The 14,081-nt window shown below is 39.7% G+C and overlaps 1 protein-coding gene across 1 annotated transcript in view; it reads left to right on the top strand.

Moving 5' to 3' along the window:
* The first annotated feature begins 250 nt into the window (after nt 1-250).
* WNT8B (wingless-type MMTV integration site family member 8B) overlaps nt 251-14,081 on the top strand; it is an 18,505-nt gene continuing 4,674 nt past the window's right edge. Inside the window, 2 exon segments of the mRNA XM_015559277.1 lie at nt 251-443; nt 4,547-4,556. Coding sequence (XP_015414763.1) covers nt 372-443; nt 4,547-4,556 — 82 coding nt within the window. The 5' untranslated portion in view covers nt 251-371.

The following is a 14,081-nucleotide window of genomic DNA, read 5'->3' as shown; positions in this document are numbered from 1 at the left end:
TCACCCCTCTTTCTTTGTGCTTTTTCTCCGTGTTGCTCTCTTTGTCCCCTTTTCCTCGTCCCCTTCTTCTGCATTTGTCTGGGAGGATCCTGGAGTGTTCCTTTGATCGACTCAATCTTTCTCTGGCACTTGAGTTCTGATTGGCTGAAGGACTTAGAGGGGGGAAAAACTTTAATTAAGTAGATAATCTCTTCTTTGGAAGTTTGGCAGCTCCATTTCACCTCCCCTTAACTCTGTTTGGGATCGCTTACACACCAAGGAAGTTGGGGTTCGAGGAGAATTCCATCCCACTACCAGGAGGAGAGTACGTCCCATCTTAGCACTGCTTCCCAAGTTTTTAGAATTTTCTCTCTCTGTTACTCCAGGGGATTATGTTACTTATGAAGCCTTCTGTGTGCATCTTTCTTCTCACCTGCGTCCTCCACCTCAGCCATACCTGGTAAGTAACCTGGAACCTAGAATTAGGAAAATGCATGTAACATATGGGAGAGAGCTCGTTTTCATTTCCAGGAATGTAGGGCGCGTTGGGATCTCTCCTAGGAAAAAGTGTTCCAGGGAGTAGGGCTCTTCCAAATTGTGGCTGATTTCAGTAAATCCTTAGACCCCTACCAATAAAAGAATTAAAAGATGGGGGTTCCTATTTTTCTAAATTGCTGTATCACAAATATCCTACATGGTTTTTTTGGGGAAGACAATAGCCCTTTTTATCAAATCTTAATTTCAGCACTGTAGAGAAGAGGGCGGTAGTTCAAAGCAAGTTCTACTGTATGTTGAAGACAAAAATTCAATGGGATCTTATTTTGCACTGTCTGACTTGAATGTTTTCAGAATATTCTAAGGAATAGCTCATATCATCACTTCCTAGAGATTAAAAATTAACTACTGAGTTGGTACTAGGTCAGCCGACATGTTTGAATTTAAATATTTTAGGAACCTAAACTTTCTACAAATTTGTTTAATTTATTCCATTTACAAATATTTCTAAATTGCTCAGCAAATAAGATAGCATGTGTGAAAGTGTTTTGTAAACTATAAATCACCACACAAATAATAGATGACATGATCATCATTTGCACTTAGCTCTTGGAAAACACATAAAGTACCTATACATGGAAAAGTTAATAAGCAAATACAAAATAACATGCAGACTGTAAGACCTAGGAAATGCATGTCGCCAGGGTGTTTGGGGTTTCTCCTCAATTAAGATGTGAGCTCAGTCTCTCTTCATCAGTTCTCATTTTGACCATCTATTTAGCCAAGTTACGAATCCAATTGCTACATAAACTGTTGAGGAAGCAAGAATAGGGGTTTCTTTGCTGAAATCAGCTTTCTGTGCTAATTGAGTGTGCTCTTATCATAAATGAGTGTAGCCATCATTATTAAAGAGTTGATAACAAGTCTGCCAAATTAATACAATGTGCCGGTTAATGCAATAATTTGCAACATTCCCGATTATAAACGGAGCCACCAAATAATTGGTCGATTTTTAATTGGTATTTTAATTAAATATTTCATGTCCAAAAAAATCTTCTTTCTCTCTCTCTCTCATGAGAACAAAAAGACAAAAGGGCGAGGAGACTAGTTCAGAGAATTTCTACTGATGTCCATGGTATTCTTCAGCTGATTCAGTATCAGCAAAAGAGAAACACGAGATTCCTTTCCCCAGTCACCAGGGCAGTGTGAAGAATTGTTCTATAAAAAATACCTTTACTGTGTGTTCCTTCCCTGCTGGAGAGGGTCATGTTCATTTCATTCCGATATTGACACTGCCACACTGAAAGGTGGCTGGGTTGCTTGTCTGTCCAAATTCAAGTGTCTGGATTCAAAGAGAAAGAAGAAAAAAAGAGATGTGAAAGAAAATTCTTATTTAAAAACAGGGTTTAAGAACCCCTTCTCACTTTCCCTGACTTTGAGGAGAAAGTGTACAAATCTGTATAAGGCAGTTAACTTTTTTTAAATTGCATTCCATAAGCCTCAATTTGAATATTTATACTTTGCTGAGTCTGGTTTTGGTGGCATTGGAAATGTGATTTTTAAATTTAACGTTCAACCTCGATTATTCTTATAATGGAACTATCAGGGTTTTGCATAAGGTCATCTTTCCCTTTGTGCCATGCAGAGAAATTTGACCAACCGCAGCCTTTCAGATGTTTCTCTTAGTACTTCATTATCAACCTTTTATGTGGGGACCTCAAAAGCATTTAACAAATAGAGAATCACAATTTCTGCTTGGCTGTTCAATTGTAGGCTTGCCTGAAATTACTGCCTAAAAGAGTTCATCAACAGAAATTCCTGGGCTTGAAAAGGAACGGATAAAAATGACATGTGCCTACAATATGCAGTTTACTAGGTATCTCAACGCAACATAATTGGGGAAAGAGCATTCTCCATAGTTTTCTCTTGTCTGGGTGCTTTTGAAAGAATGATCCTTTAGTAACTTGAGAAAAATTATTTTTTTAAAATTTGTTGTTTCTTAATTATTAATGGCTAAAAAAAAATGAATGAAAGGAAGGAAGAAAGAAATGAGTATGGGAAAGCATGTTATATAGCCAAGCAAACAGTGACGCTTATAATGGTGGCCAGGGATGAAGTAATTTGACTGTCCACTTCCAATACGTTTACTCATCTGAAATGAATGGACCTAGAACATATTTTTCCTTAACTGTTGACTTCATTCAACTCCAAATGATGTATCATAATGATACTGGGTCTTTCCAGTTCGTTCTCTCTCTCTCTCTCTCTCTCTCTCTCTCTCTCTCTCTCTCTCTCCCCCACCTCTCCTTTTCCCTCTTTCTCTCTCTTTCACTCTCCTCAACGCAATAACAAAATCAGAAAGATCCACTGGGACACAGAGGTTAACCATGGCTCTGGTCGAGTTCTTCAACAGAGATCACTACCCTTAGTTTTTCCAAAGGATTTAAACATGGTCAGTTTCTTTTCTGCAGAAGAGCAAGATTACCTGAAATCTTGTGTTAAAGCACTTTTTGCAATACATCATCCCTTGTTTCTCAACATTTATGTTTTTAGAGTAACCTGTCTATGGCTCTTGAAATTTCAATTAATGACAGCATGCAAAACCCCTGACTAGCAAAGGCTTCAGTTATTAAATGGGGGGGGGGGGTCTTTGAATCCATATTCTCATGAAGCATCATTGTTAACTCTTCTCTGCATATATATGCAACACTTTTTCAAATGTATATTATGACCAGTAAAATGCACAGCTCATTTAAAATCATTGAATTCATGGTAATGTGTTGTCCTATGAAGTTTTTGTTGAGTTTTCCCTCTAACGGATACAAAAAGAACACGGACAATCCAGTGAGGACCCACTAAGCTTTGTCACACGAGAAAGTTAGGGGAATGAAGTCAGGTGTGAGAAACTGCTTTGGAATCTGGAAAATAACATGCCAATAAAGGAGTCACATATGTAATAGCTTCCCTAACCAGTAAGGTTCACAGTCCCCTAAAACAGGCGGGGTCCGTGGGGTAATTCTGAGCAGGAGTAGGCTGGTAGCTGTGGTGTAAGAGGTTCTAAGGGCTTGAGACGTGATCAGGGAAGCTCAGTTCCCAGTTTTGTCATTGATTTCCTCAACAACTTGAGACCTGAGTTTTTCCTTTCAGAGTTTCTACTTCTCCTGCTATAAATAATAGCAACAATAACAAACTATTATAATTGTTATTATTATGATTTACAAAGGCTATATGGTCCTGAGAGGAGACACTTTTTTAAAGCTTTTCTTATGAGACCAATTTGCATAAGTCAGTGGTTCTCAACCTTCCTAATGCCGCGACCCTTTAATACAGTTCCTCATGTTGTGGGGTGACCCCCAACCATAAAATTATTTTCGTTGCTCCTTCATAACTGTAATTTTGCTACTGTTATGAATCATCATGTAAATATCTGATATGCAGGATGTATTTTCATTGTTACAAATTGAACATAATTAAAGCATAGTGATTACTCACAAAAACAATATGTAATTATATATGTGTTTTCTGATGGTCTTGAGTTTTCCCTTGACCCCAAAGGGGTCGCGACCCACAGGTTGAGAACCGCTGGCATAAGTAATGAGGAGGATGCTATACAGTGCGTGTGTGAGTGCGTGTGTGTGTGTGTGTGTGTGTGTGTGTGTGTGATAATATGACACAAAGGAGGATCTCCTTTTTGTGACATTATATAGGGGTAAATGGGATATACATAATCAGAAGAAAAGGAATTTCAACCCGACCCCTCTCTCTTCCATGAAGGAGTTTACTGCCCCCCCCCGGCCCCTCTGCCCCCTTTTACCCAGCTGGGACAATTGGTTTAGTGCTGCTCTATACTGGGTAATGCTAGTCTCTCTTGGAACTGATAATAAAATCCCCTTTTTTTTTTTCTGTGCTCCATTTACCCCTTTATTTCTATTAGAGGTAGAGAAGAACTCAGAGGACTTAGAAAGAGAGGTCAGTACAATTTTACTTTTATCTCCCCAGAAAGCAGATTTTTCCTCCCAGGTAAAAGATCAGACTGGGTTAACAGTTGGGGGAAACTCTGAGCTTGGTTAAGGTAAATAACAGTCCCTCTTGCCTCCCATCTGAAATGTACCTACACTCTGAGGGCCTCTTAAAAAAAACTATCATCCACTCTGGGCAGACTCTCTAGTCTCATTATAAGCCAAATTTTTATGGTTTGCTTTTCTCAATCTTTATCATAGGTCCTTGATCATATCATCTCTCTATATGCTTCTTAGGTCATAGTTTTCTCCAGACCAAGAGAAATCAGACCATAGGGGATCATTTAAATTCACTGTTATTTGCCCAGTCCAAAGTCACTTTTCTTAATAGGTTGCTTTCCCAGCGTCAGCATGCCCCAGTCGCAGCACAGACTGAAGCTATGCTTCAGGAATCTCAGTAGACCCTGTAAGTAGGCCAATGGTTCAGTATTTCTATGCAGCTCCATAGATGAAATTCTTGTGTTTTCCAGGCCAAGCTTAAACCATCCTGCATAAGGAAGAATTTCCCCTTCATTCAAGACTGTAATTCTCCCATATATGCAACTAGATAGAGATAGCAATTATATTTTTAAATAAATATTTTTAATTAAAAACTGTAATTCTCTTTTGCTACCATCTCAGTCCTTTTCATTTACTCGGGCTCTTCAGGTTCACCATATCAGACTCTGAAGTTTCCATTCCAGGCCAATATCCAGGATAATAAATAGCAAACCAAAAGATGGGCCATGTCATCCTGTCTGTTGTTTCTTCATGTTAATCCAAGGTGTCTGGTGGAGCCCAAATTGCATAGATTATTGCTTCAGGCGTATTCTGTTGTTTAATTTTATATTATTGAAATTTTCTTTTTTTAAAAAAACATAGAACAGTACATATAACAACGCCCAATAACTCAGCTTCAACAGTTATCAACCCTTGACTAAACTTGCTTCATGTATACTTTCTGTAGCATTTTCAACTGCATGAATTCCCTTAGTCTAAATCTTCCAAATACTGTTGTGGTTCAAAATAGGAAGAAGAGGGGCAGAAAAAGGAACCCCCTATCCCATGTTCAAGAGATCTAGTGCCAGTAATTAGAGTGAATCTTGGGGAACATCATACAGATATGACCCCCATTGGGGTGAAAAAATGAAGCACACAAATTAGTAAAAGGAGAATTTGTTACTAATTTGAGTTTGTTTCTGTTTGAGCTGTAGCTATTCAGATTGAGGTGAGGACATTTTTACCATCCACGGATTTAGTTCCATTAAGTAGTGAAAATGGTACCCAAGTGCCAAAACCTGCCAATTTTCCTACCTTGAACTGCTCACTGGTTGTTTTATAGGGCAAGTCTTAGAGGTATCATGCACACCTACCTTCTTGATCCTGACATAAACTGGCATTGTATCCATCAGTGCAATTGAGAACGTGAATATTTTCTCAAGTCTCCACTACAGGGGCCAAGGTAACGAGGTCAGAAAACAAAACCAAATGCTCAGCTTCCATAATGGTCCTGGACGGGGTTCCCGCAATCCCAGGCTTTCTGGGAACAGTGACTCGAGCTGTTCCTTAGCAGCTTTCACTTAGAGACTTCGGAACAGAGAATGAGCACAGCTTATTCCCAGTTAGAGTCCTCATTTAAATGCTAAGTGCTGAAGTGCTTTTCTGTTGCTCAGTGTTTCTCAGCAGCGTTTGCTACAATACATAAAGAAGGAAGGAAATGAGGACAAGGAAAGACAGCTATCTCTCTATAAAATATCCTGGAATACAAATGACATTTCACTTACAGGGAATAAGATTATCCCTTGAAAATTTGTGATTTGCCTGAGAATCGCCTGAGACTGTTTGGCAGGAACCCATGATACACAGTTGTCCTGAGGGCTATCATGTGGTCTTTGCCAGTAATTATTTGCCCAGAACTGGATTTGAGATATTGTGGGATTTTAACATAAAATTTAACATAAGACTACTACCAAATCTGACACATCTGTTTAACTTTGCTTAATCAACTTGTTTATAAGACTTTTAAAAAATATGTTTTAGGGCACTGCCTTATAACGTAGAAAATTAAAAAACAAATTTTGGGAATTACTTAAAGGGCTGAATTCCCTTTGAAGAAACAGATGGAGTGTAAATAAGTGAAATAGCTCTGGGGGTATGACCTAAACCTGTATATTCCTTCATTTTCCTTTTATACTCTTCTGGAAAAAACTTCTACTTGGCCCGAATCACCACTGCATTTCTCTTTCCTTTCAATGCCATCCATACTCCTTCAATGAGTCTGTCCTAGTTGCTTTAGTTTCATAACTGTTTATGCACTGTTATCTGCCTTCTATTCTGTTGCTCTACTGAAACAGAGCTCCCCTCTAATATCACCTTTGTTCCCTCTGGACAAATTTTTAAGTAGGAAGAAACTTGTCTTTGAAATTCTGAACCCTTCTCTTCCCTACAAGACTTCAGATTATCTTGTGGCTTCTACTTCCTAATCCTCCCCCTGGCTAAATAGGAAAGAGCCCGATTTCAATTACTTATACTTTACAGCGGATAAGAATTAGTCATGCTGTTCACCCTTGAAAAACATTTTTAAACTTTACTCTTTCTAATTATACGGTGAATTATACCTAGCTTAAATATCCTTGGGTATTGTCAGAGGGGGTAGTAAAAAATTTGGGACCCGTAGGATATTATTTCACAATGCTTAGTAAGGCCTGCCTTCTCTGTAATTTGGTGTGTGTGTACATATTGGGATGTGTGTGTGTGTGTGTGTGTGTGTGTGTGTGTGTTGGTGCATGTGTGTTCTGGGGGTCATATGCTATAGCAGATAGAGGGAATGACAAGGAAACTTGTTCAGAAAGAGCTATGTTTGGGCTGTCCTGGACCCAAGGCATCTTGTGCATTCAGTGAGGTAAAAAGCTGGCTGTCAGACATTCATTCTAAGAAAAACTTGCTTCACTGGAACACCTTCTGGCTACAGCTCCAGGCAGCTCCCTACTCTGGTCGCTCTCCTTAATCTCCCCCCACCTTTCTCCCTGTATTCTCTCTGCTAAGTCTCCAGAGAGAGATGTGCATCTACGTTCATTCACTACCACTTCTCCTTGCCCCTGGGCTATCACCCCAAATTATAACTACACAGTCTCTCCAGAAGTAGGCCAACTAGAGCTTCATGACCCCGAGACTTCTTATGGACCTCAAGAAATGAGATTAAAGGGTAGAGAGAAGCCAACCGTAGTATTCAAAGACTTGTGAGGAAAGTGGAGAGAGGGAGAACCAAGTGGGGGGGAGGGGCGAGGGGAGGAGTCAGAAGGCATCGAGATGAAAGTCCTGGGCGTTGAGAGGAAAATACTAAATTCTGGATATTCATATGCACAGCCTTTGCTTTTTAAAACTATGTGAGGGGAAGGGAACAGGGGAATCCTAACTGGAATTGAAGCTACACGAACCCCTGGGATTTAAACGTATCCAGGCACACTTGGCAAACTAGTGGGGCTGGCCTGCAAGAAACTTGCTGCATGAGACTGAGTGCTCTCCTGGGAAGAAACTCCCGTACTCAGGAGAGGGAGTCTGGCACACACACTTGGCCTAGGAACAGGGTCCTGGCTGTCCAAAGGGGGAAGGAAGTCTGAAGGCAGCATGGTGCTGGGCACTCCTGGTCCAGTGCCCATCTGTGTCACAGGCTCTGTGGAATCAGGCACGTGTTCGCACCATGGCAGCTGAACTCCCAACAATACAGTGCGATGTGCTGCAGACCACCTCACGGGCTGTGCGAGTTTGGAGAATCACCCCCAACAGGGGTAAATGGTTGAAACACTGGATAGTGGCTTAAACCTCTCGTCCATCATTAGACATAACTGACAGAGAATGGGAACTTGCGATTTTTCATGAACTTTCTAAGGTGGTAAAATAGTAATAAATAATGATTAAAGGTTTCTTCAAATGGTACCAAAGAAAGACAAGCATTGAAAATTAGAGGGCATGGATATATCGATAATAAGTATTAGGTCAAAAAAGACTGACAAACAAAAGAAAGTTAGAGGTTTTCCAAGAGCTAAAAGAAAAGCTGTGCCATTTGTATTTGGGTTGATCTAAAGTCCCTCCCTTTCTGCCCCAGCTCCCTAGAAAAAATATTTACTGATGATCAGACATATTATAAAATAGGCAATTTAGGAGACAGTATAGCCCAAGAGAGAAGCTGCATACTGCTGAAAGCCGGGGGTGTTTGAGGAGCTATAGTGCCCTAGATCAAGAAACTTTGATTATGACTAGTTTATAGCCACTGTGGTGTTGGTCCCTAGAGAAGACACAAAGGGAAAATGATAGAAGGTGCCCAGAGCTCTGCTTTAGCGGTTACCCATAGCCTCAAAACTACTAATGCATCTGTGTCTGTTGTCTAACAAGAGTTGAAAAGATATTTAGTAATGAAGAGACTTGTAAAGATTTAGTCTATATACAATAAAAGGAAGAGAAAAGAACTTGAAAATGTTAATAGTAGGGGAGTTGTGTCAGAAAGTGAAGAGGACAAAAGGACTTGTCTACCCAGCCTTGATGGGAATGAGAGCAGAAGCTACTTACAGTGAAACGTTATTGTGAGAGTTCAGAATGAATAATGGAGAGAGAGTCCTGATCGCTCTTGCAAATTCTTACTGTTGGTAAATTAACTTGGGAGAATGATGAGATAGCATTAGAAGCTATAGGAAAAAGTATAGACCAAAGAATGAATTAGACTCACTTCAGGATTGATAAGAGTATGGAGGCAGTCTAAGAATGTAAAATAGCCGAAACCGGTTTGGCTCAGTGGATAGAGCGTCGGCTTGCGGACTGAAAGGTCCCAGGTTCGATTCTGGTCAAGGGCATGTACCTGGGTTGCGGGCACATCCCCAGTGGGAGATGTGCAGGAGGCAGCTGATCGATGTCTCTCTCTCATCGATGTTTCTGGCTCTCTATTCCTCTCCCTTCCTCTCTGTAAAAAATCAATAAAATATATTTTTAAAAAAAGAATGTAAAATAGCCTGGCTGGTGTAGCTGATTGGTTGAACGTCGAACTATAAACCAGGAGCTTGCGGTTCTATTCCCGGTCAGGGCACATGCCCAGTGAGGGATGTGCAGGAGGCAGCTGATCAATGATTCTCATCATTGATGTTTCTATCTCTCTCTTCCTCTCTGAAATCAATAAAAAAAATTTTTTTTAAAGAATGTAAAATTATAATAATGGCATTAAAGCTTTCTGTGGGTAGAAGTAGTTAGCATGTTTCCTAGAGGACTGATGAGAGCTACCAAACCTGGAAGATGCTCCATCCAGATACAAAAGAAAGAGGAGAATGGTCACCAGTTTATTACTGTTGTAGATGGAGCATCCATTTTCTAGAAGATTGAAGTAGTAATTGTTGGGTTTCTCTGGTAACTCATGCTATTAAGCATCATATCATGCACTTATTGGCCATTTGTTTACCTTCTTTGAAGAAATGTCTCTTAAGATCCTTTGACCATTTTTTACTTGGGCTATCAATGCTCTTTGTATATTCTGAATGTAAGCATCTAATCAGATATATGACTTGCAAATATTTCCATTCAGTGGGTTGTCTTTTTACTTCCCTTTTTGGTGACTTTGGAAGCACAAAACTTTTTAATTTTGATGAAATCCAGTTTATCAGTATTTTCTTTGGTCACTTGTGTTTTTAGTATCAGATTCACAAACAAACAAACAAAACATTGCTTGACCTCAGATCATGCAAACTTAATATCTATATTTTCTTCTAAGAGTTTTATAGTTTCAGTGCCTACATTTAGGTCTATGATCTATTTTGAGTTAATTCTTGTATATGGTGTGAGATATGGGACCGACTTCATTCTTTTGCATGTGGATATCCAGTTGGTTGTTCCAGCACCATTGGTTGAAAATACTAAGACTAGGCAAGATTTAAGAGAACAGTGTGAGCAAAGTGTTGGGAATAGCAACTGGTTCGGTTTGACTAGACCAGTGGTCAGCAAACTCATTAGTCAACAGAGCCAAATATCAACAGTACATACTTGTTTTGTCTATCTCCTTTCGTTCATGTCCAAACCATCTCAACATACCTTTCTCAATCCTCAACACTACATCTTCTTTCACTCCACAACGTTCCCTAAAATTAACTTAATGAACTTTACTTAAAGTTTTAAGTCAACTTCGCACTGTACGTGCACACCCGCACGTGGTACTTTGTGGAAGAGCCACACACACTCAAGGAGCCAAAGAGCCGCATGTGGCTCGTGAGCCGTGGTTTGCCGACCACTGGACTAGATGATTGGACAAGTAGAACTATTTCATGGGAAATTAAGCTGAAAACACATGTATGGTCAGATTATGGAGAGCCTGGAGTGCAAGAGTTGAAAAACTAAGGAAGATACTTGAGCAGGATATCAGAATCAGGCTTTCAGAAGATAGATCTAGCTGCAGACTGACTGTACACTGGATTGGAATGGGGTGAAAATTATAACTAGAGAGGTCGATTAGTAGGGTTGCTACAATGGTCTAAGTTGGAGGTCACAAATAAGATATGACAGTGAGAATTCCTGAGAAAGTGAGAGAGAAAAAAGGGAGCTGGTAAGTGAAAAGTATAATGGAGATAAAACATGCAAGTCTTACTGATTAGATAGTGAAAATGGATTGAGAGAGATGTGGGGAAATAGTGGCTCTATTAACAAAACATAGTCAAGTCAGGAGAAGTGTCAAATTCAACAGGGAATATTAGTTGGCTTTTATTATTTTTTATATTTTTTAAAATATATTTTTAAATTGATTTCAGAGAAGAAGGGAGAGGAAGAGAGAGAGATAGAAACATCAGTGATGAGAGAGAATCATTGATCGGCTGCTTCCTGCACACCCGACACTGGGGATCAAGCCACAATCTGGTCATATGCCCTGACTGGGAATCAAACCACGCCTCCCTGGTTCATAAATCGATGCTCAACCACTGAGCCACACCGGCTTGGCATAAGTTGGCATTTGGACATACTGTCTTCATAATTTGAAACATTCCCAGTGGAGAAGTCTAGCATTTATTTGGTAATGCAGCTCTGGATCTCAAGATGGAAGGGCTGGAGGTAAAGATTTGGGAGACATTGTATAATCACGGTAGTGAAGACCACGGGCATGAATAAGGGTTTTTCTCCTATTCTCCTGTCTCTGTAGATAGTTGCCCTTCTGTGTTTCAGGTGGACAGCATAATGATTTGATGTGTGTGTATATTGTGAAATGATCATTGCAATGCATCTAGTTAACATCTATCACAACGAGTCGTTTCTTAATACTGGCTATTTTGGTTATGAGCAAGTCAGCCACAATGGTTCAAATATGTCTGCCACTAACTCAGGGTTTCCAACACAAGTCAGTTTATGGGAATGCTCTCCAACTAAGGCTGGCAGTCGTGTCCCCTGGCAGTTGCTCAATTAAGTCTGATTAATCAATTGAACCAGACCAGCACGTCATACAAAACTTTACATATTGCGGGGCCCTTGAGGAAGGAAGAATCCTCCAGTATTCTGCGCAACACTCCTTGCGATTCCAGCCTCGTGTCCTCTCACAGGGAGTCTCTTCACCCACGCTCATGGCAGAGCTTTCTCCTCTGTCTGCCACTTGATATTTGTTTTGTTGCTTTGCTTTCTTTCCTGATGCTGTCCGTCCTGGGGAATGGGAACTAGCCTCTGGCTTGCCTGGTAATGTCCAAGCGTCTTTGGCAGTTATCTAACAGAAAAAACACCCTCCGGAGCCAGAGCAAGCAGAGGGCCTGGCTGACTCCTCTGACTCTGCTCTTTCAGGATCAGAAATTTATCTGCAAACCCATAATGGCTTTAGCAGTTATGAATTCATTTAAATTGTTTTGAATTTATTTTTGTTCTTTGCTGGTACTACCACTCCCAAGATAGTAGTACTTTTTAGTCAACTTAATTTTGCCTGCCAAGGTTTGAAGTTTTAGAGTTTTTGTTTGTTTGTTTGCTCATTTATCTCTCTTTAATTTAACAAAAGTGAGAATTGAAAATGACTGACAAAACATGGAGTTACAATGTGAACATAAGAGCAGTGACAGACAATAAATTGTTAATAAAAATAGTGCAGAGGTGAGAGAGAGAGAATGACCTAACAACACAGGGAGAACAGCAGTCATAGGCGCTCTCCATCAAATCAGGATCTTTCATCCTCATGTTTAAACACATTTGCTCCTGTATGTTTCACGTACCCTTTCCCCCTTACCAAGCTCTAAAGTTTTGTTGACTATGTAGTTTTTTGTGATTTTCTAAAAACCTGTTACATTTCTTTCCAAATCTTTTTCACCTTCTCTCACATGGCAGCCTCCCAGTTTATGATACTGTTTTTCAAAAACCACCCACATTTTAGGTGTTATGTGTGTTTGATGTGAAGAGAGTCGGCTAAGCTCTTTTCACTTCTGATGACGGCCAGCATCTTCCTGGCCGTTACAATTGCAGGGTACACCAACTTTCATGGAACAATACATAATGATTCCCATGATACTTTCTTCCATTATAATGGGAAAAGAGCAATAATTGGTAATATATTTGGGTTAATTTTCAAATGCCTATCCTGAAGTCCCTTTGCCAGGTTATATACTAGTATGTATGCATTGAATTTTTAATTTTTATATAATTATAGACTGGCAGAAGATTGCAAAGAAATGTGCAGGGAAGTCCTACACAAGCCTCTGCCAATGGTAACATCTTACAACTATCCTATAATATTTATAAAGTTCTATAGTACAATATTTATAAAGTTTATTCAGACCACCAATTTTACATACACTCAGCGTGTATGTATAGCTCAATGCAATGTTGCCACATGTATAGCTTTGCATAATCACATCGTAATCAAGACACTTAATTCTACCATCACAAAACTCTCTGGTGTTATTGTAGCCACATGCATCCCTCCTCTTTAACCCCTGGGAACCACTAATCTATTCTCCAGCTCTATAATTATGTATTTCACAATTATTACATAAGTGAAATCATGCAGTATGTGTCCTGTTGAGATTGGCTTTGATCACGCAGTATAATTGCCTTGAGATTCATTCAAGTTGTTGCATGTACCAGATGTTTATTCCTTTTCATTCCTGAGTAGTATTCCATTGTATGGATGTACCACCATGATTTTAATATTTTCATTGATTTTCTTTTAGAGAGAGGAAGGGAGAGAGAAAGAGGGAAAAACATTAATGTGATAAGCAAAATATCGATCAGCTGCCTCCTGCATGTCCCCTGCTATGGATGGAGCCCACAACCTGGGCATGTGCCCTGACTGGGGAATCGAACCAGCAACCTTTTGGTGCATGGGATGATGCTCAACCAACTGAACCACACCAGCCAGGCCTTGTACCACAGTTATTATAACCACTCACTCTTTGAAAAACATTTAAACACTTTCAAATTTTGGGATATTATGAATAAAGTGCTATGAGCATCCAAGTATAAGATCCTGGATAAATATAAGTCCTCATTTCTCAAGGATAAATGCCCAAGAGTGGAACTGCTAAGTCGTATGACAAATCTATTTTTTGTTTTGAAAGGAACAGCCTAGCTATTTTCTAGAGTCAGATTATTTATTTTTGGACTTTAATTACACTT

The sequence above is a fragment of the Myotis davidii genome, unplaced genomic scaffold (assembly GCF_000327345.1).
Source record: "Myotis davidii unplaced genomic scaffold, ASM32734v1 scaffold332, whole genome shotgun sequence".
NCBI classification, from domain to species: Eukaryota; Metazoa; Chordata; class Mammalia; order Chiroptera; family Vespertilionidae; genus Myotis; species Myotis davidii.
Note: the sequence above shows the minus strand (reverse complement) of the source record. Positions and strands in the feature narration are given on the sequence as shown.